Source organism: Vicugna pacos, chromosome 1 (assembly GCF_048564905.1).
Source record: "Vicugna pacos chromosome 1, VicPac4, whole genome shotgun sequence".
In the NCBI taxonomy this organism is placed as follows: Eukaryota; Metazoa; Chordata; class Mammalia; order Artiodactyla; family Camelidae; genus Vicugna; species Vicugna pacos.
In genome coordinates, this window is record NC_132987.1 from 97,954,421 (window position 1) to 97,978,789 (window position 24,369).

Consider the following 24,369-nt stretch of genomic DNA (forward strand, 5'->3'; position numbering starts at 1 on the left):
TTATTCTAATTTTCTTATTCACATTTCCTTATAATGTGATGGGGATAATTTTTTAAAATGCTCTTGCAAATTTAGTCTATTTGCTTCAGTAACTTAGCTATTCACTTAAGAAAATTCTATTTTAAATGAATCTTTATTTTTCTTAGAAATTACAATGTTTTGAGTGAAATGATTTGGCTTAATTTCACATACCAACTAGGAATTTCCAGGGTAAGGTGGGGTCTAGTTTTCTCTTCTAATAGATGTACGTAGTATGCTATTGTCAGAATTCTATAAATACTTATCAATAGCAAAAAGCCATAGTTTTAAATTTTTACAAGGTTTAAATGAGGTGTTTTACTCTCCCATGTTGTCCAGTCACATCACAGTTAATCAGAATCTTACTTCTCAAAGTTAGACACCTTATGTCTCTTAAAAGATGTCTCTCAAATGATGGCGAAGAAACTGGAAATATATTGCTTCTCAACAGCAATAAATTCATCAGTTGAAACACGAGAGTTTTTCAAAATTTGTATTGTCAATGGCTCTCTTTTTCCAAGTGAAATATTTTACAGAACCTCAATAATTTGATCAAAGCAGACCTGGAGTGGAAGCTGGTACGCCCACCCTTATGTTCCCATCCCAACTCTTTAAAGCCTTGAAGCATCGTTTTATGAGAATACGGTTTAAAAACAGCTGCTCTAAGGCCCATTACACAGAAATCTAGTAAGAAAGATAACGGCATTTTCTGGGACAGGGCTTCACTGTCTACCTTGTACCCCATCTCTCTAGATCTCGGAGGTTCTGCAATCACATTATTCAAAGAAACCCCACTGCATTGTTATGGTTTACTTGTCCAACTGAGTCTGAGTTATCTGTGACCCTGGAGGTAGGATATGTGCATTTGTCTCTTTACGTGTTGCACAAAGACATAAAAAATTAATTTACACTCAAGTTAATAAGGGAGCCGCTAGAAATGTTCTTCATCCATGGGACCCTGAGACTTCTCTGGGAACTGTCATCTGTGGACCTTCCTTCTTCATCCAGGCCCTACCTTGTATTCTTGGATAATTCCATTCTGATGATCTGGTGGAGGAGGATCCCAGGAAACACTGATACTTGTGCTATTGTGGCTTCCGACTGTCAGGACAGTGACAGATTGTGGAGGGGCACTTGGGGCTGTGGAGGAAGTGATTAGAATAAACACGAACTGTAAATCTTGGTGTGCATTAATGCTCCTTACAAAATATGAACATAAAGACAAGATACAAGAGGTTCTGGTTTCCAGTAGTTCTGAATTTGCAGATAGTATTCAACAATGAGTTTTTATTTTTTTAATCCTTTAAATATAATGGTTAGATTTAAAGCAAATTCCAAGCTATGGTAATATGTCCTTATTAATAAACTTAACAGCTAACATTCTAATGAGTGTTTCCTATATGCCCAGAACTGAACGTCAGATTTAATTCTCACAATAACCTCAGGAAATAGAAACAACTCTTATCTCAGTTTTACAGATAAGAAAACAGAAGGCTACTGCAACAACTCTTATCTCAGTTTTACAGATAAGAAAACAGAAGGCTACTGCAAAAGACTTACCTAAGACAAACAATCAGGGAGAATCTGAACCCAGATTCTAGAACTTGGATTCTTTTGACTCTAATAGGCTCCCTTTACGGAAAAACAACCAACCAAAAACCAAACCAAAACAACAACAACAACAACAAAAACCCACATCACTATCAAAAATTTTCTCCTGCATTCCAAAATTTTATCAGTCATTATCTCTGAGTGGTAGCATTACTGACAATCTTTTTGTTTTGTTCTGGTTTGTGTTTAATACGTAAAAATAGCAACATGGCTATAAATCCCACCAACACAGAAACAAGACACTTCTGTTTTCATACTGAGAAAAATAACTGACTGTTACAAATTCACCCATAGTTTAAGATTTAAAACTTATTTTACATTGATGGGCAAGGAACTCTGAAGATATAAATGAAAACAGTTCATGTTGGGTCAAATGTGAAATGGGCAGATTTTAATTTCCTACAATTCTCTTCTTTTATGGTTTCTCCTATAAGTAATTAAAATTGTGCTTCGAAAAGATGAGTAAGAAAAAATTCATGACTTTGGACTGCAACATCTCCTACCCAGTGTATCTGAGGGCTAAGCTGTGCTAATTTTGCAGAAAAACTTATCCATTTCAGTGAATATCTGAGTTTAAACCAAAGGCTGATAAAGGAAAACCGAAGCGGTAACAATTAAAAAAATTCAATTAATTTTGTGGTATGAAATAGTTTCATATATAAGCTTTCATAACTTTACAGTTCAGTTCTTTGAAAATGAATACACTCAATCATAAAAGATATTTTAAAAGCCTATCAACAAAGTTTCCCGTGTTTGGCAAATCTGTCGTGACATATTTCACTGAAGTATGGTCATATTTGCATTGCGTACAAAACACACACAGACACATCACCACAATACTGTTCTTTATTATTCCTCTGTGATAACGTTGCTCCAAGATATGGCACAATGACATAAACCCAACTGTTTGGCTACCAGTTGTGTAGTTATTAAGCAGACTTCACTGAAAAGCAGCACTTTTGGAAAGTGCTTTCCCATTTGCCTTACTGCTGGCTTGGTGAGAACACCAGGCCTGTTTCCTGACAGGTCAATTATCCCAGATACAGATGTGAAAGAACCCACTCATCGTTCCCAGACACAGCGCAGCTCAGTTCCCTTTGTTCCCTTCAGAGGCCACAGGAATCAGAGATGAAGGTATACCGAATGGTGACAAGTTTCTAATCTAGAGGAAAAGTCTAACTGCAGTGAAATTGATTTTTGGAAGTATGCTTCAAATGTAGCATTCTGTATTAAATGTACCCACCCCACTCATTAGTTCTACACATTTTCAACATAGAGTAAAACTCAACGGTGGATAAAGATACTATTATTAATTTTTAGTAATTTTTTCCTTTGTAAATCCTAAAAGTAGATTAATGATGCCTTTAAAAATATGCATTTCTGCCCATGTCAGTGTATCACACTGTAAACCAACGTGAAGGTAACATTTCACTGTGTTGCTTATTGTAAGGTATGTATAATTAAAAAGCTCTTTGGTCAAACATGAACATCTGTATGTTAGCATAAACAATCTACATACATTTTCTTAAGGCTGCTCTTACATTTATTTATATACAATATGTTAAAAAAAAAAGGCTTTTTACTGGAACAGTGTACTTAAAATTAGTAGAAAAGCAGAAAAGGAGGAATTTATTATACTTATCTGATTTTTTGTACATTGACGATACCATTTATTATAAACCTCTAGTTTAGTGAAGGAGACACTACAAAATGGACTGGTTGAGACCTATATTAATTTCACGTCCATCACAGACTGACTTTAAAGTATCTGCAGGCAAGAAAAGTTACAAAGGGGAGAGGGAGAGGGAATATCACTAAGAATAATGCTAATGCAAATGTGCAAGTGATCTTCCAGATTAGAAACTATGAATTAGACAGGCAGAGCCCATAGGGAAAAAAGCTTATAAAAGAAAATGTCATTCTTTACGACACCAAAAATAGAGGAGTGACAAGGAACGGCCTGTGTTCTTGAGTTTCCATTAGCCTATCCTTTAATGAAGCCAAATGCACTAAACCTATGTTAAAAAAAAATGGGAAAATGTTATAATCAAATTCCAGTGCATTGATGAGCAAGATTTGCAGCAAATGTTTTCATAAGAGAAGTTCATTACCTGAATGTCATTTTTTTGAGTTGTTAGATTCTGTGGAGTTCTTAGCATAAAAGGAGAAAATGACACTTTCTGTATTCAGTTTTAGATTCTCTCTTGCTACTCTTCTAAGGTAGATGATAAACTAGAATGTCAATGGAAATTGATTTCTTTATGACTTCAGTTTGGTTGATGTTAGAAATCTGAATACTGACCTTCTTCTGTAGTACGAACTGTTTTAGCATCACTATCCATTCCTTGGAACTCGTTAAAATATGGTCGAACTTTAATTTCATAAGTCACCCCCTTTTTCAGATTGACTAAGACAGCACTGCGCTCAGTTGGGACTTTGGCATCTAAATTCTGCCACGTTGACATCGCTTGCAGGCCTGAAGTCTGACGGTACATCACTCGGTAGCCTTGAATAAACTGGGGTTGCCGATCAACCTGAAAAACATGGCAAAAAGCTTTTGAAACCAGATGGAAGTATGTCCAATGTCACAGTGGAACTGTTCTCATTTCTTTTGTCCCTGTTTCAGTCCTCATCAACTATCATCTGAATGATGCCATGGCTTTCTAATTCATCTCCCTGCTTCTAATATCCTCTTCCAGTTTTAAGCTCACATTGCTCCTAAGTGATTTCCAAAATGAAGAGTGGAACAACCCTCTCTCCTGTTTAAAATACTTCATAGTGTCTAAGATACTTAATTACTCAAATTCTTTGGATTAGTACAAATTCTTTGGATTACTACAAAGGCTTGTAAAGGCCTAAACTTGCCATTTTTTCTAGCTTCATTGCTTCTTGCTCATCTGTTTGTTCTTTTTTTTTTTGGTACTCAACAATTTTCATGTTTGTGGTTTTATATGCAGTGTGTTATTTGTCATGAGTCTCCATTCTCATCCCTTGTTCATTCACTAATACCTTCACTCACTCAAACTAATACCTTCACCTACTAATAGGTGCCAGTTATTCTGCTAAACTCTGAGGATAAAAATGGAGAATGAAAGTAGAATCAGTCCCTGGCCTCATGGTACTTGAAGTTCAGGTGAAGGGTGGCAGTTTTCTAATGATCACTCAAACTATGGGCCAGTTCCATTCACAACAAATAAACATATGCCATTATTATGAATGAGATGTACTAGGAGCTAAGAAAGCCTGGAGTGGAGAGGAAATTGACTGAATCAAGGAGTGGGGAGGTTTCCCTAAGAAGTGCTGAAATCTGCAAGGAAAGTAGGATTTATCCAAGGGAAGAAGAGTATGAACAGCATGTATAAAATGCCTGTGGCTGAAGGAAGCATATGAGAGGGACTCTGAGTTGTGGAGCTTGAGCCTGTATTAAATGCATATGAAAACTTATACCCATTAACACATATTAAACAGATGATATTTCTATTAATTTCCCAACCTCTGGCTCCTCCCCCAGTCCTACTTATTGGCACAATTTAACAACTGTCTCAATCCTTTCATTCATCTGAAGTACAGAGGATAAGCAGCTGTTTTTAATAAAAATCTGACATTTTTGAAGAAAATGAGTATCAAAATATCAAAAAATATCAAAAAACAAGTTCTCTTTTTACAGTCATTAAACAATCTTTATTGGAGTTTTGCCATTGTTTCATTTCAGGGACAAAAGGACTGTTAGCTTTTTAAATATTTTTAATGTCTTGTCATTTTCTAGAAATGCCTGACTTAAATATAACATCACAGCACCTTCTGCAATTAATATTCTACATACTATAGTTTAATAGCCATATTCTAAGAAGCCTTTAACTTGACATATTTCACTGTCAAATAAAGTGTAAAATTCAATGGAGAAGAGATGGAATAACCTCATTTTAGGAAGATTGAGGAGAGAGGAAATAAAGAAGGTGATGATAGAAATGGTTATTTCAGCTTTTAAAGAAAGTCTTTATCTAACTGTTAACACATAATAAATAGAAGGTATTCTTTCATGTATTAACTTCTAGCATTTCTTCATTAGTTGCAGAATTTTAAAATATTTTTTAAGTGAAGGCAGAAAATTTAAAAATACAGGACTTCAATCAAAATACAGTGGAACAAAGGGAACTTTTTTTTTTTGGTATTTAGAATGTCCAAGCTAGAAAAACCCATACAATTGGTGAGCATGAGCATGTGTGTTCTAAGTATAGCTAATTCCAGTTTCACAGATCAGTCTCAATAAGTAAGAATTCCTTCACCCACTTGACAGCTTTCTAGCCATCAAAGATTTGTGGAATTAGTGCTACACTTGTATGAGGTTATGTCAAAGAAAAGTAAGCTCATTTCTGATACCAAAGCTTATGATCTCTGAATCCTCACTCATGCTACCATTTTGTGTTTGTACCAAAGTATATATATTTTTGGAAAGTAGAAGTTGTTTCTGACATTATAAAACAAGGAAAAAGCAAAAAGCTAAATTTATGAGAGCCAAAGAGAGATGCCTTTCATCAAAACTGTCAATGTTCAAAAAAATCCTTGCAGCATATGTTAAATCAACATTAAGCTTGCATTTTATAAACTTCTCTGCCTTCGTTTTAAGTGAATTTATATACTGAAAGAAAGACATAACTCACAATAATAGCTTGTTAATACTGAAAGAAGCAAGCTGTGTTTTTAAGGAGAACATTAAGCAGCTGTTTCCAGATGAAGGGAGTCTGTAAATCAGGGTAAATTGGTTTTATCCATGTTTGGTTTTCATTAATTAAGTGTTTTAGGGACTTTATGAAGCTAATGTTTACTACACAACATTGCTTTGCTCACTTCAGCATCTACTCCCTTCAACCAGTATGTTCTAATGGCCGACTTAATAGCTAAATAGTTTAACTTGATCTTGAGTGGTTGCTATACATTCTTTCCAGGAGGAAATTTGTTGTTATAGGTGGAAGCAAAAATAAAAATGCTGCATGTTACCTTTAAAAAAAACAGGCAGGCCTTTGGGGGACATGTGTTCTACACCACTGACTGGGAGCGTATTTTGACAAGTGGTCACTTTCAAGTTGAACCATGTGCTTGTCACTAGTTTTATTAACATTCTGATTACAGGAAAGAGGATTTTCTTTTAGAGTTGATTATAATCAGAGTCTGGCTACAAATCTATGGGTTTATAGAATTTGAAAAAAATTGGTATTTTCTGAAATCAAAAAAATGGTTGTCTTAAGCAAAACGTGGAAAGAAGAGAGTTTGTCTTCAAGTTGTAAAGTCTCAGTTGAGGCTTAGCCTTTTAAACTTTCTGAGCCTCAGTTTACTCAGTTTGCTCAAATAATGTCCATATTACAAGGGCACAGAAGCAATTAAATGATTAACATTGTTTAAAGCACTTTGCAAGTCTTAGAGATGCACAATGATAAAGCACCATTGTTAAGTAAGGAAGATGCTAAACAAGGGGGCTGGTATGTGGTCCTCAATCAGCACTTTCATTAAAAGGTTTAAAATGAGATGCTCAATATCTATCTTTTCAATTAAAAAAATTTCCATCTATACTGAAAATTCAAAGTGAATTTTCTTTGGTGGGCTTAGGCTGCTAAGGAACTGATCTGTATTTAACTAAGTTCTGAAATACCAGTTTGCCAAAGCGCTCTTTCAACTCCAGTAGCTGTGATGTTTAAGGGGCAAGGGGCCTGTCATTCTTTCTGTCCTTTAATAAAAACAGAACACACACAAATTAGAATAATCATTTCAAAATAAGAGATTCATTGCTATTTTCTTCATGAAACAATCATTTTCATCATTTTTGCCTACCCTCATAAGAGCAGTCATTTTGAGAAAGCAGCCTTTACTAACTACTGATGCTTCAAGATTAGCCTGTGGGCCAGGAGGATGGTCTTGCCCATCTAAATGTCCTATGTGTCTGGTAGCAGAATCCTGCCAACTCCTAACAAACCACATCATCTGGTCCCCAGTCTAAATACATAGGCAGGGAATATATCCCTTCCCTCAAACATCAACGTGTCTGTAACTCAAATACTAACAATGTGAGAACTTGAAGAACATATACATTTGGTAAGCTGAAAATAAGACACAAAAATAAAATATTTAGTTATTTCTTTGGCAATGGATCAAACCTCTAGCCTAACTTTATTTCACTAAATTTATTGCTCAAATACATACATATTTATAGCATGTGTAACTACAAATTCACGGGAAATTTGTGATACAATTGAACACTTTCTTTTTTAAAAGTAAAAAAAAAATTAAAATGTATGGAAACAACTGATTTGATCACTCAACAGACAGTCATTGAAAAAGTAGTTCATAATAAATGCTCTGCTCTGAAAAAACAGAAACGAAAGCATGAACTTCAGACTCACCAAAGTCAAGTTCATGAGGGAGAGAGCTATGCAAATAAGTAATGACAAGTTTCTTGGGATATAGAGATGAATATGACAAGGTCCTTCTCTTGGAAGAACTCCCACATTACTGACCTGCAATTTTGATCTGATTTTATTTATTCTTTTAAACTCTGTGACTTTAAGAGTGATTAACTTCATAAACATAATGACAGATTCTTACTCAAACAATTCCCACATTTAGAAGCAGCTTAAAAAAGAAGCCTCTTCAAAACTCGTAACAAAGCAGAGAAGACTTTTTCAATTGAGAATGAAGGAAAATCTGTTATTAAAAAATACAACCACTTCCTTGGCTTTGTTAGTTTTGTATCTAACCAAAGCTACAGAAAGACGGAAGAGGCATGGCAGATAATACGCTTTCTGTGCCATTGGAAACATGATGAGGTCATTATGTTCCCTTCATGGGAGCAGAAGAATAGAAACCATTCTATGCAGAAAACAGAATCCGTCTATGTGAAATTATATCCAAAATAAAATTAGAAACCATGTCATCTTAGGTAATCATAATTACCCTTAAAACACTATAAACTTAGTTTTATTTTTGTTAAAGCATTATCCAGTTTTGTACTCACAGGCTAACTCCAGGATCATATGTTGAAATTCAACTATTAAAAGGCATTTCTTTGAACTAATGTTTGTCTGCAGTTTATGTTTAAAGTGAAAAACACAAAAAACAGATTTAGATTAAGGAAATTCTAATCCTATCTTTACCTATAATTAGATGTGGAAACATTGCTCAACCTGTCTGCATTGTTCCTTTTATGTAATTATAGATTTGAACTAAACAGCCTTAAATGTTAATTTAGTTTCTTCTGTTCTAATACAGTCATGCCTCCATATTTCCGCATATAGATGTAGATAAGTGGTAATTTGGTTTCTGATACCTGGGGATAGAATTACTCACTTCCTCTTTGACTGATCTTTGTTTGTAAGATGTGTATATATCAGTTATGGCTCTTACTTTCTGTGTACCATCATTAAAATTTTCCACATTTTTCTCAAGTAGATTTCTGTCTCTTTATATAGCATCCCTCCACATCTAGTAAAAAATTGGTCCTCAAAAAATGCTTGTTGAACTGAATTTTTTCAATGGATTTATTATTAAAAGGACACTGAAATAATTTTCTTCACTGTGTTTTGTATTTCAAATATAGTTAAGAACTAATAAAAAATAATCAGTTTTCTTTTCTCAACTTCCGGGTTAAAGGAATTGATGGAAATGGGTGAAATAGTTATTTCCTTAAAAAATTTGGACACTAAGTGGGGGAAAAATCCTTTGTTTCTGACTTACAGTCATTCTTCTCCTACCACAAGAACAGTAACAATAAGAGAGACATAATTATACACACTTTCTTGCCAATGTAATTAAAGTGAAATTCTTCTAGATATCACTAACTCAAGTGACCATTACCTGTACAGTATACATGATCTACCACATATACAGAGAGCTTTTATTATCCCGATATATTTCCTTAGGATTTTTAGAGGCTATAATAGAGAAGTCTCAGGCACAAATGAGAAGTTGACACTACCTGTTATTATGCACAAGAAAGACCATTATCAGGGTTTTCACAAAACACAGACACACACATAGACATAAACCCATGTACAAGGGTTAATAGTCTCTAATAGGAGAAATATGGCTATTTTTATGCTATTTATTGTTTTCACTGCAGTGGCTATCATGAGGTGAAAACATTTTGCATTCTGAAATAACATTGGCAGGTTGATATTTAATAGTGCATGGAATTGAACATTCTTAGCATATATTAAAATATCAATTTATTTCTTAAAACATATTAATTTTTTTACTACATATGCAAAATTTTTAAAATTATATATTTTTTGCTTGGTACTGCTGGAGGAGGTTCAGCTAAAAGAATGTAAAGATGATTAATTTAAATTCAGACGAAAACTTCATCAAAATTAGAATATTTTTGTGCTTCAGATGACATCCTTAAGAAAGCACAAAACATCCCACAGACTGGGAGAAAATATTTACAAATTGTGTATCTGATAAAGAATTTGTATCTGATATATAAAGAACTCTTACAAAAGACTATACTAAGAAGACAAACAACTCAATTTAAAAATGAGAAGATTTTAAACAGACATTTCTCTAAAGAAAATATCCAAATGTTCAAGAAGCACAGAAAGAGTCAAAATTCATTAGTCATTAAAAATGCAAATCAAAACCACAGTGGTATACCACTTCATACCCACTAGAATGGCAATAATCAAAAAGAGGCTGGTAAGTGTTGGTGAGGATGTGGGAGAAACTGGCAAGGACTGGAAGAAAGTGAAATCTTCAAATATTGCTGGTGGAAGCATAAAATTGTGAAAACACTTTGGAAAACATTTTGGCAGTTTATCCAAATGCTAAACAGAGAGCTTAATTCAACAATTCCTAAGTATATGCCAAGAGATATGAAAATATATGTCGACTTGTACACAAGTGTTCATCGCACCATCATTCATCATAGCCCAAAGTGGAAAGAACTCACAGATGAATCAGCTGATAAATGGATAAACAGATGTATGTGATATATCTATACTGTGGAACAAAGTACTGATAAATGCTGCAACATGGATGGACCTCAAAAACATCAAGCTGAGTGAAAGAAGCCAGACACGAAAGGTCACATAGTACATGATTTCATTCATATGAAAGAAATAGGTAAATTTATACAGACAGCAGATTAGTGGTTGCAAAGGGCTAATGTAGGAGGAACGGTGGAGTGACTGCTAATGGGGAAAAGGTTTCATCTTGGGGTGATGTTCTAAAATCAGATTCTGGTGATTGCACAACTCTGCAAAGATACCAAAAAATAATGAGTTGTACACTTTAACTCTGGTTTGTTAATTATATATTAACAGGGTAGTTTAAAAGCTCATAAGACAGAACATATTATGTTTATACTGCAATCTACTTTTACTCTATGTACATAATCTTTTATCTTTTAATTTTTTTTTCCTTTTTTGCCATTCATGACACCTTGATTTTAAATGGTGAGGATTTTACTACTATTTTTTTTTCAGTCAGTTTATTTGCCTTTTCCTTTTTAGTTTGTTTTCTTGAATGAATAAAAGAGACTAGCATTAAGATTGTTTTTAAAAACTTACCGTCCACGTGACTTGAACAGTGGTGGGAGTCAGTACGACCGGAGTGTGAAGGCGAACAATGACGTCTCCTAGTTCTTTCTGTACTTGTCTGTGGTCCACTCCTTGCGCTGGTGGGCTGATATCTACAGGGATAACCAGTCCCAATTTTTAAAAGTTCATAGTGAAATTCCAATATATATTATATAAGCCAGTATTATGCCATTAGAAATACAGCAGCAACAATAAAAAACCCTTTGTGATGAACATCATTAAAATACATGGTCTTTACCATATACTAGGATATAATTTGAGAGGTGATATTTATCTTCACTAAAATAATACTAATAAGAGTGTTTGCAATTCCTCATTCTAATTTCAGTATATAATTGTAAAAGATCTATTATTTCTTCTTAAAGAATAAAGTATGTGCTGTAAGATTTCTTTAGAAACCTCAGTTTTCTATGAATGTTGGCATATCGAAGGACTCTCCTAAGCAGTTAATGGGGCCAGACCTGAAAATTGCTGTTTAGGAATTTGTTCAATCCCTTTTCCCAATTTGTAGAGTGTGTGTTCCTCCTCCTTGACCTATTTCAGTCTGGGAGTGTGGAAGGGAAAGTAATCAGTAGGACTGGGAAGTGAATTATGTTACTAAAGGTAAACAAAGTGAGGGTAAGAAGGGGAAGAATCCTCCCAAATTCACAAAAATATTTTTGACTGACCAATTTAAAAGACTGATAAAATGCTCTATGTAATAAGTTCTGAACAGTTCTCCAATATCCAACAAAAAATAATGCAGCTGTATTTTGGAAGTGATGGTGGGGAGGTGGGAGGGGGAAGAATTGTGATGTTGAGAATGATACACTCAGCCATATACTGGTCTGCCCCGCTATTCACCATTTACCTAAATACTACTCTGTTTTCCATACAATAGTTTAGATTCTATGTACCCATTAAGGAAAAAAAAAGATAAATTATAGACATCCAAGTCCACCAAATTGATATCAAAAACTGAATTTCACACATACTCAAATCAATTTCTTTAACTGGTACACTGCAATATTGATATTTTTTTCTTCAATCACCTTATTTAAGGAAGGAGGTCCAATTTAAAATGATTTATTTTCTTAATCTTGTTTTATCCTATTTTCTCGGGCCACAATGCCACACTCGCAAAAATATTTTTAAGTGCACATCTCAGCCATAACTCAAATTGGGAGCACTAACTTAAACTGGGACACAAATAACTGGAAACTGCATTTTGTTAACCTTTTCTAGTTCCACTTTTTTTTTTCATGATTAGCGTGAACAGTGGAGTTTTACTGGACTTAGAAAACATACATATATATGTATATATATTAATATTATGTGAATAATATCAATCTGCTGGTACATCTATGGTCTACTCTAATGTTGATGGTATAAATATTTGCTGCCTTACTAAAATAAGAAATTTCTAAGTCCTATGATATTTAATATCTTTGAAAAATAAGACCTCACACAGCATACTGTTCTTTGCAAAGAAGTGCTTTGCAGAACACAAAGCTGCTGAAAGTGTCATGTCAAAAATGATTCTGACGTTCAGACACAAAACATGAGTTTTCCTATTAAATGTCTGTTAAGAGAACGTAAGTCTTCTACTCTATATAGTCTCTCGACTGGAACAAGCCAAATCACAAACAACTTTTCATTAATCTTTTTTGACCTTTTCACCGAGGAGTTATATTAGGAGTCAAGATTTAGTGACTGGCACTGTTACTGAGTGATTAGGAAGGCCATGGGATTTAATCACACCCAAGTCCTCCCACTGTGATCTCCCCACCTGCTGTAGCAGCTCCGCACAAAAACTATCTCTATCTACACAGGTGGAAAGGATCTGGGTACTACAATTTCTTGACTTAAAATCGCACACCTCTTCCTTTTCAAGTTCAATAATTTAATTTACTCATTAAATTCAGATGCACTAAACGCAACTGGATCCAGGCAAGGTGAAACAGAACCAGTTTCAGATCTTCAAATTCCCTGTTGTACTTTTTCTTTCTCTGGAGACAGGTTCTTTACCTACAGGCCCTTTATCATCATGGAAAATTAATCACATTACTGCTCAGAGAACAATAGCAAAGTGGCATCCCCTCCTCCCTTGACTGTCATCATGTCAGCAACGTTGCAAAATCACGTGGTGACTATTTGACTTGATTCCTTTAAGGCACCCTTCTCTATTATAATAGCATGCTAGTTACTATCACAGAACTACATTGTAATTATAATAATATTTTATGGCTGTATGGTGCTTTTCATAGCATAAAAATACTACTTTGAATTATATCTTGTTCAAAGACTTTTACAAATAAGAAATAATTAACCCTTTCTTAAGAACCCTGTGGGAAGTAAGTTTTAACAAATAATAAAGCCACAATTTCTATTTTATTCATTCCTCTCCTCTACCAGTAAGAAGGGAAATTATAATTCAACATTCCATATTAACCCCTGGACTTAGTTTGAAGAGACAGGCTACTAAAGATGAGATCAGAAATCTTCCATTTTGAACTTATATGATAATATTCTGAGTGGAGTTTTTTTTTAGTTAGCCAAAAGAACTGATTACCTCTGAAAGCAAGCTTGATTTACTGCTTTCTGAAACAAACTTTTCCTTTAAACATGTGGTTTAATAAAATACACTGTAGCGATGCTTGTCAAACCTGAGCATCAGCATTCCCTGGAGGGCACTGTAACAGACTGCTGGGCTGCACCGGAGAGCTTCCGAGTTAGGGCCTGAGAACCTGCATTTCTAATGTGGTCCCAGGTGATGCAGATGCTGCTTCTGTGGGAACCACACCTTGAGCCCCACAGCACTATAAAAACACAACTCCTGAACCACAGGTAGTAATTTTGATATCTCTAACTGGGCATATTATCCATTAAAGATCACTTTTTGCTATTGTATAATTAATTTCAAAGAAGAAGAAACATTTTTCCTCCCTTTGAAATCGTGTAAAGCCCTAACTTAGTGGATCCACGTTCACTGTGTAATTGTTCCCACTTATTTTGTTCCTTTTTTGTTACTAAGTAGACCCTAAATAGCTCCAGAAAGGGGACATACTCACCAAGGTGAACAGCAAGTTCTCTTCTCTCTCACTAGATCAGGTCTAGCGAAACATTCTCATGAGCAATGAGGACGCATTTATCTTTTGTCCTACAATTCCTTTGTCCTTAAAGATCTATTTAATGCCTCCTTCTAGAGCCAGTCTTGTTTACAGCTATTGAAATTACCTTGTGTGCGCACAGGATCTGACATAGCACTTGGGTCGCTGAGACCTTGGGGGTTGATTGCTCTGACCATGAATAAATAAATTGTATTGGGCCGCAGTCCTCTCACTGTATAGAGGGTGGTCTTTACATGGTTTGCCACTGTTTGCCAGCTATTGCTCACTGATTGGCTGAAACATGAACAGAAATTTCATTTAAAGAGCAGTCATAAGGGTCTTGGAAATGGAGTTGGGTATCAATGACAAAGGTTAATGGCTGAAAATTAAACACACACACACACAACGCTTGAAGTGTTCAGCCCAATAAATGAAACATTTGGATGGTTTCAGTTTATTCAACAACAAAGCCGAGCCCACCTAACGGAAGTGCCATGCACAACAAAATTAAACTCAGCCCAGGAGATGTGATAGCCCTTTGCTAAAGCACAGCAGCCCACTAAATGAATACCTGTAAAAGGAACAGAGGCCAAGATCACAACATCAAGTTTATACAATAAATATGGTCCTCGTAAATGTATATATATACCTTGAAAAGAATTAACCTGTAGAAAGAATAAATGGACTACAGAGTAAGTTATGCCAATACATTTTCCTGTTACAAGCTGTGTTTTCTTTTGCATCAATTCCACATGCAATATTATAATAGAGCCTTCTAAAACTACATATCTGTAAAAGAAGAAAGGAAGCATGTAATGAATATTTTCCCTCGGTCACAGTTTTAATAAAATTGTACATTACACAGTATTGTGATTTCTCATCTCAGAACGGTGAAATATCTCTGACTCTGTATGTGTGGACCCCCTTAACAGCCATTTACAGATAGGATGCCAGTTTGTAACATTTTGTCTAAGGTCAAACGCTGCTTTTGTTTAGAATGAGGAGAAAATGTGATTTTTTTAGGGCTGCCTGCTTATTTTTCAGAAGTCCTTACGCATCTAAGCATGAAAATTATAGGAAAAAAATACTACTTTGAAATTTGAAAACTATGCATTGGTCATTAACTTTATTAAATCAGGGAAGCCTAAAATAAAAGTGATGATTTGTCCTAAAGCTTAAAAAGAACAGAGGCTATCACTATATTTATAATGGCAAACAGAAACACATTGAAACTGACAGTAAAGCTACATTTTCCTATTTGTATATCTATTTCATCAAATTCTCATAAAATAATTTTATAATGGTATTTGCCAATTTATAGTCTATATCCTTAAATGAATGGCAATTCTTTCAAATAACAATTGGACCTGTCTTTTCTGTTCAGCAGTCACAAGTACATGTAATCAATCCCTTAGTTGCAGTTTTTAATTTTCTCTTAGGCATAGCCAATATGTGTATTCAAATATATAGCATAAAAACATTGGAATTATTTTAAATTCCGCTCTAATTATTAGCAAGCAAATTTCCAAGGTTCCATGCCTCAATAAATGTTGCATAACTTAAAAAGTGCCTGTGCCTAATTTAAATTGCTTTCTGCTTAGTGTAAAGCCAAAATTCTCATCTTAAATCCCAATGGTCAGGGTAAAGGAAAGAGCAAAGTGATTATGTCATAAATACATCCCTACAGACTTAGGCATGGGTAATACATATTTAATCTTATAATTAAGTCATGAATGAAGAATACAGCTAAAGTCGAACCTTGAATAAAGTCAGATATAAAATATATATTCTTAAAATGCACTGATTACAAGTGTCCTTAAAATAAAACAGTACAATAGCTCACTTGAGATTTTAGGATATAGGAGCTAAAGCAAAAACCCAATGGAGAAAAAGGAACTGTCCCCTACCTGAAAGCCTCAATGATATATGCACTTGCTGGGAGGGTTCCAGGGGTACCTGGTTGCCAGGACAAGGTGACACTGTTCTTAGTAACATCTGTGACCTGTGGTTTGGATGGTGGTCCAGGCAGGTCATTTAAATCATAATTTTTACTGATTGTTGCTCCAGACTCTGTAGAGGACAAACAGAAAAAGCTTCATTTCTGATTGCAAAAGCTGACAATAATGCTTATGAGAGGGAAAATAGTCTATTAAAGAATTTGTACTAGACAGTAAACAATTCATTTTCATGAGTCAAAAGTATCTAAGTGAATACTTGCTTTTCCTTACATATTAGTAAATATTTACTTTCACATATAATCACTGAAGTGTTTGTTCACTAGACAGAGAAATAAAATAACAAGGTTATCAAGGACAAATGTATTAAATTTCATATATGCAATGCTATAGACCAAAGTGGTACTGAAATTAAAAAGTGGCATAAAGCCTAGTTTTTACATTCAATGAATTAAAATCTTGATCTCTCCTTAACTTGTTATTTGGTAATGAGCTAATCACTCAAATTGGCTCGACATTTCTTCTATAATAATAATAATTCATAAAGAATTCACCTGTCACATCCAGCACAGCACTCCAGGAAGTCTCCCCACTTGAACTTGTGGCCACACAAGTGTAAGTGCCAGTGTCAGAAGTCTAGTGCGCATAGGAGGGAGAGAATTAAATTGTTTTAATTAATTTGTAGAATAATTAATCAATGTTAACAAGGCAATATTTGATTTCTAAAATGTGATGTATCAGCCTTCCAAAGTATACATTAAAGTCAATTACATGTACACATAAAATGTTAAAATAAACTCACATAATGCATAATAGTGATTCAGAGATTTTTATTATATTTCTATAACTAAATGCTATTTGTTTGGTAAAATTTAGGTTTTTTTTTTCTTTCTTGCCTCCACAGCAATACTCTTTCTTATCTTTTAACTCCAGTTTATGTTGGGGCTTCACTGAGTCAGAGTTAGATGTGGTCAACCCAGGACAGAATTTTTCAGAATCCTGTAAACATTCAGAGATCAGTAATGCAGTTGTCCTGCCTGTCGTCAATAAACTATATTTCAAACAATAAAATGCACCCAGGAGTAAACAAGCACTGAGCTAACAGGGGGGCAACCATTCCTTTATTTTTAGAGACATGGAAAAAAGTGAAGAAAAAAGTTTTTTAAAGGAAAACTAAATCTTTCCTTTTAACGGGTGTATTCAGTTATATTAAAACTGTAGCAGTGTAACAGTGAATGGTATGAAATTGTATCATTAAAGACAAAAAAAGCAATACCTATGGAATCATTGTAATTTAGAGCTGAAAGGGGTCATCGATCTAATCTAATATATAACTCTTATGAAAGCATACTTAAAGTTGTCATTTGTTGATTACTTAAAATGTTTTCATTACTCACTGAAGAGCTGCAAAATACTTTGAGAGATAGTTGATAATCTAATCAAGGCTCCCTTTTTTTAAATGTCAAAGGCACAAAACTGACTCTGTGATTATACCTTGACAACAACCCCAAGATCAATAAGATGTAAATCAAAAATCCTCCCTGTGGCTGAGTCCCACTGGCTTACACTGCAAACAACATTCATTCACGTTAGACGAGGGGTGAAGGAAAAGTGAGACTGGGAAGAGAAACTGATGACCAAACAGAATAAAACAGAGCAGAAGATGTAGAATTAAAATTCTGTGATGAACATGAATCTAATTGTTGATGAAATATGGGAGTTCATGGAATATAATATCTGCCGGGTTCAAAATGTAAGTGTATTGATGACTCAACCTTCCACAATTGATTCTCGGGTAAATCATTAGTGCCTGGATGTTACTGCCGTTCCACCACTTTAATTGATTTTAAATGTCGTTATGTATTTTACCTTAAGTTTTAAATTGCTCTGGCATGTCATTCTTTGCCATATTATCTCTGTACAATTGTCTTCTATTATACAGAGGGATGATGGGGGATAGCCATTGTAGAAAGAGCCGTTTTTTAAATGTGGCTGTGCACGCATTATAGTCATTAGAAATCTCTGCATTTAAGAAGCATCACTCACAAACTAAATGTAATGAGCCAAGGTTGGGTTTTAATGGGATGTTCATTTGAATATGGTCTGTGAAAGAGTAAAGAATTTGCATTTTATTATGGCTGTTGAACTAAAATGCAGCACTTGTTATTATGTGCAGATGCTAAAAGAAGAATATGTAGGTAATGTTTCTTAACTGCATCTCTTTGTCATTGTGTGGAGATACAAGGCTGACATTAGCTGTGGTAGGTATGTTTTAATGAGTATTGGAATATTCTATTTCTCAAAAGAAACAGATTCAGTTACCAATTACCTGGACTATGAGAACACAGCGTTCATCACACTGTCTTTCCCTCTTTGCATTAAGTACTGGGAAAGAAAGTGAGACACAAAGGAATAAGACCTAGAGAAACCCTATCTTGACTGTACCAACGAAGTACTGTAAAACATTTTATTTCCCATTAAAGCCAGTCATCTGACAGGAAAATAACAATGTTTCCATTTTGGAGTTTATGAAAAGCGGTATCAAATGCCTAAATATCATTGCTTAAAGCTCACGCTCTCATCATTGTCATCACCACATTCATTTTTATACCTTTAACTTAAAATAACATCTCTTCTGCTCATGAGCACTCCATATCTTTTCCATCCTTCTCCTTTTATCCTTAACCAAGGGTTTTGAAAAAGAGACTAACGTGCTGGCACACTCCATCACCTATTTTCTCCTTGTGTACTTGGCTGCAGACAAGCCCCCAGGAGCTTGCATCTCAGAAAGACAACTCAGAATCCTGACAGAGGGCTCAAAGTTTGTTTGACATCATAAAGCGCCCACCTTTAATTGCTTCTTTCAAACACTACTGGGGATCTTAACTATTCAAACACACTCTTTAATTCAGCAGTACAGTGGAAATGCATTAACCTCCATGGCCCAAGTCTGCCTTTAGCTCACAGACAGAAGTTAAATTGTTTACTCAAGGAGAGGTGGCATTAATTTTTTAATAACTCCCATTTTGTTCAAAGAAGATTAGCAATTAATTTACAATCAATAAAAAGACAGCATAAAAATTCGTATTACTTTACTTTGTTTAGAGTAATAATTAATGCCTGTGTCAAAATTAAAATGAAAAAATGACATACTTTCACTATATTAACAGAGTAAAGATTTGAATTTGTGTATGTGTGTGTTGTGCGCGTGCACAGCAAAAGTAGTCAGTCTTCCTTTTTGTTATGTATCTGTAGTCTACACACCAGATGAACATGTAATTATTAAATAATTTACACTGTAAGAAAAGAACACTCCCCATTGTGATCATTTGAAAATATAGGTAGTAAAAATATTTTATCTTCCTCTTCTGGCTTCTGGGAAAATTCAGCACCTTTTTGTTTATCTGTTTGTTTTTAACATCTTGGTTCCCAATGTATTCCTAGATTCTAGATTCTACTAATTGTTCTTCCACTGAATTATTTTCAATCAACTGTTCTCCATGCACTAGCACATCAAGCATCCTAATTCTGGCTTTCATTCCCAGTCTTGTGACTAATCTGACATACTCTTGGGCTTTAGCATGTACTTGCTACATTGAGAGGAGGTTTTCTATATTTGGTTGAATGGATTGAATATACTTGTGGAGAGCAAGTGGCCTCCATGAGAACATCCTGCTGGTACTCACACCTTATGTAATCCCTCACCTTGAGTATATGGGGGACTTGCTGACTTACTTCTGGCCAATAGAATATGGCAAGGGGGACAAGATGTCACATTTGTGATTATGTTATATAGGAGTCTAATGCCTATCTTGCCAGGAAACTCTCTTCCTTGTTGACTGAGGAAGCAAGCAATCACACTGGGAATATTTATATGGCAAGGAACTGAAGGCAGCCTTCAGTCAACAGAAAGCAAGCTGAGATCACCAGTCTGACAGCCATAAGGAACCGAATTCTGCTAACAGTCATGTCCTTTGGAAGCAAATCCGTCCCCAGCCAATTTTCAGATGAGACTACAACTCTGATTGTAGCTTTGTGAGACCCTGAAACAGAAGGCCCTGCTAAGCCATGCCCAGGTTCCTAACCCCAACAGAAAATATGAGATAAAAGTGTGTGTTGCTTTGAACCTCTAAGTGTTTTCTAAAACTGCTACGCAGCAGTAGACAGGTAGTACAATATTCAGAAATAAACATTTAGTTTGAGTTGCTCCTGAAGCAAGTCTAACTTCTTAAGTTGGCAGGAATGGTCATTTTCTATAATGTCATCTCCTGTTATAAGACTAGCAATGTCTTGTTCTTGTTCACAGGTTTAAATCTAAACTCCACAGCAACTTAACCTAAAATATAAGATTCTCTACCAGCTAGTCAAACCTGCTTGCTATGTATTTATCGGCCTCATCTCTAGGTTATTTTCCATATAACTGTTTAGCTGAGTCAATTTATCCACATTTCTTTGTGAACTTCCTTTGCTCATGAGAGTAAATCAGGAGCATTCATCACTTTCAAATTATTTTAAATATACTATCACTATTATTAACTTCATGCATTTAACCTTTTTAGTTTCATCAATTGCATACATATGGATTAGAGTGAAGGGGCAAAAAAGTTTCTAAATCTGCTATAAACTTATGATTAACATAAGGACAATGAACTTCCTTCTAATTTCAATTTGTCATTTGTAAAATAAGAAACAACATAGCTTATAATAAAAGGTACAGCAAATATGCAGGGATGTAAGATTTTAACATCACAACCCAGTTTTTCCCTCAGACAGCACATACCTACATTGAGATGAAGATCCAAATACAAGTCCAACATAACTTACCCGTAAATTCTTAATCTGCAAGGTTCCTTGTTCTTGTATAGTTGCTCTTGGATCTCTACCCAGAAAAGTAAATCCCTCCTTTAACCAGCTAATTACAGGAAGCGGGTCCCCAGTAGCTTTACACTTCAGTAATGCTGTACCATCTACTGCTAGCGTTTGGTTAGCTGGGCCTTGTAGAATTATAGGTGGAGGTCTATCTGTCAAAACTAAAGGACAAAGATTATTTTCAGAATATTTTAACTTTTATGAAATTCAGTAGTCTTTATATCATCGGTAGTCTTATATCAAAAATAAGATTAAAACCCCAAAGTCATACATATTATGCATAATTTTTTCTCTATATTCTATATCCATTATGTATCTATCATCTATCTATACTACACATACATCTGCACATATTTTAGTGAGGCCATACTATTACTTATAACTTACTTTGAGTTGCCTATAGTTAAGATGATGATGAGATAAATTCTGACATCTTGGAAAGGCTTAGTATTACTGAAAGGCTTAATTGTATTAAAATTGAAATGTGGAGAGCTTATGGAAATCATTCATGAAATGGTCATTTTACCTCTCCTATGCATATTTAATAAAGCCTGTGGAATATCACATGAGTAGCATCAATTTTCACTTTTGCTTCTATTATAAATGTGTGCAATATATAATTTTACCTTTACAGCACCAATTGCATGCTGCATTTATATAGACCATAATATTTTTGCTGATGTTAAAATATTAGACTATATATATAAATATAAACTATATAGACTATATATAAATTGTGACATTGAACTCTAGATTATAGTAATATAATTTGGATGATATGATTTAATTCATCTATACAATTAAGCAAAAAATACAATCTAGTTAAGACCATATTTATGACATGACAAAAATGGGGTTTTCATGAAAAATCTGTGTTTATATATATACATACATCAATTCCTTTGTTCAACTGAGTAAATTTTCCATAATTTCATAAACTTAGTTCACTGTGTTGTTTTAATCAACTATTGATTTGTGGCAGTGTAATCAGTGCCTTTAGAAGTATTATATAATGATTTAGGAAGTGTATCAGAATGTATAGCATTATTTAAATGGGTAATGAAAGTATGGAATCAATTGGAGGCAAGTTTTCACCTACAGTTCATTAGAAAACCACCTCATAATGAAACTGACATGTCCAGGTCCAAAGAAGTATTTCTTAAGAGAAATTTCATAAACTTTGCATAGATTTTGGTTAATTATCCAAATATGCTCTTTATTATATATATAAAATATTAAAATATATATGTGTATAGCTTCCACAAGAAGAAAAAATGGTGGAGTTATTGCTGAGCAACTGTGAAGAGGTGTCTTTTCTCAAGAAAGTAAACTTGCACTACAGTGTACATAATAAAAATATTTTTTGCTTATTAATGCTATAATTTCCTTAGTCTACCATAAATACTAGTTTATATGACTATCTATTTCTCAATCTGTATACATTTTTATTACTAGAATTCACAGTTTTGGGGAAAAAATTAAATTAAACAGCCCTTTCAGAGCCTACCATGAGAAAGCCAACCAAATTTGATTTTAAAAAAGGATTATGATATATGTCTTCTGTGTGTCAAGATAGACTGGACTTCGAATCAATCTAAACATACTACATCAAAATATGTATTAGAATGTGGGTGTACATATGTAGAAAACCTTATAAAAACCTAAGGAAAAAATATTCTTTGTGTATCCTTTACAAAAACTTTGAGTCATTTAGTTCACCAATTTTCTTTATCAGGTTCTTCATTTTAGAAGTAAGTCAAATAATCTTCAGAGAATGTGAAAATGCAATATTGTACCAATTCTGACACATCTAGCAATAGGTATGCAAATAGGTATTCAAATTGAAAGTTTCATTAAATTAATTTTCTTCATGAGTCAAAAACAGAAGTCCAATTTCCAAAATATTATGGATAATTTTAAATTCAGTGAGAAAAATGGACCTGCATTACCAGAGTAGAAACTATTTAATAAATTTTAAATAATGTTACTTCTCTGTTTTAAATTAAATATCTATATGGAATTCAAGTGAATTGTTGTAACCTGCTTTTATTGTCATATCCCTGGAATCATTACATATAGACAATGGACATCTGGTTAGTTTCTTTTTTTTTTTCTTTTTTACTGTCCAAATGAGTAGCTCATCATCTTTTAAATGAATTTGATCAATAAAGTAATTGAAAATCTCCTGGCCTGAAAGAATTTTCAGTTTCAAGGATGTTATGGGTGAAAGATGACCACAAGTTTCCATGACACTAAGGTCAAAGGTTAAATGAACATTTAGGGTTTCCAGTGATCTGTGAACAATTCCATGGTTTTCTCTAACTATGCATTATAAATTCTCAATAAACCATTCATATAAGATCATGATGTGACATTTATTGTCAATATAAGATATAAATCCATTTCTTCTCTCCAGTCCTTTTAGATTCTATTGGATCTAATCAGAATTTTCATTACAATTTTCTAATTTTCTGAGAGAAAAAGAAGAGTAGAAGAAAAGAAATGAAGAAAAGTGTTAGTGAATTAATACGAAGGCCTTTGAAGGGGATATTTTGAAATTCAAGTGTTAAAGCATCTTAGCTCTATCTTTAATCAGTAAAATTATCACTTAACAGCATCTTTCACCACCATTAACAATCTCATCTTATATGAGCCCTTGAGTTAAAAATATTCCCAAGAAAGGAGTCTAAGTGCAAAAATGTAACAACAGAAACATTGCTAAAGATGTTTTTTCTGAACATGACGTATGTTTCCATTCTGCATTGGAATTTTTATTTGGCTCTAAATTGCCCTGGATCATATCAAAAAATGTTCAAAATGAAAATGATGTCTTACATATTATTAAACTGTTAACCAACCTGAAAAATTCAAAACTATGAATAGAAGCTGAAGTCATTGGCCAATGTGGCAAGTTAACATTTAGAGTTATTTACAATAATGTGTATGTGTGTTTGTGTGTGTGTGTGTGTAGGTCTTGAAGTCAGATTTCTTTATTGTCAAAATCAATAACTCTATAACCTCTATTCAGTGTTCTTGCAAAAGGATCTTGACTTTGTGATTGCTTTCTTAAGTAAAAATCAATGTAGAAATTAATATTCAAGCCAGTTGTAACAAAGTGTTTCGAGCCATCTCAGTCATCTGATTTAAATTTCTTTATCACTCTTTTAAATTTGACTCCAGAAACAAAGCTAGAATTACTAGTGGTTTGTGAGATTACATCATCAACAAACTTAAGTTCTC

The 24,369-nt window shown here is 34.1% G+C and overlaps 1 protein-coding gene across 19 annotated transcripts in view; it reads right to left on the reverse strand.

Annotated features, from left to right (window-relative positions):
* The window catches only part of ROBO2 (roundabout guidance receptor 2), a 1,146,283-nt gene that overhangs the window by 65,109 nt on the left and 1,056,805 nt on the right, over nucleotides 1-24,369 (reverse strand). For all 19 annotated transcript variants that reach the window (XM_072967648.1, XM_072967644.1, XM_072967640.1 and 16 more), the window contains 7 exons: nucleotides 21,085-21,290; nucleotides 16,815-16,896; nucleotides 16,213-16,375; nucleotides 14,433-14,599; nucleotides 11,187-11,308; nucleotides 3,932-4,163; nucleotides 1,034-1,158 (listed from right to left, as the gene is read on the reverse strand). In XM_072967648.1, the coding sequence (XP_072823749.1) occupies nucleotides 1,034-1,158; nucleotides 3,932-4,163; nucleotides 11,187-11,308; nucleotides 14,433-14,599; nucleotides 16,213-16,375; nucleotides 16,815-16,896; nucleotides 21,085-21,290 (1,097 nt within the window). The remainder of the gene's footprint in view (nucleotides 1-1,033; nucleotides 1,159-3,931; nucleotides 4,164-11,186; nucleotides 11,309-14,432; nucleotides 14,600-16,212; nucleotides 16,376-16,814; nucleotides 16,897-21,084; nucleotides 21,291-24,369) is intronic.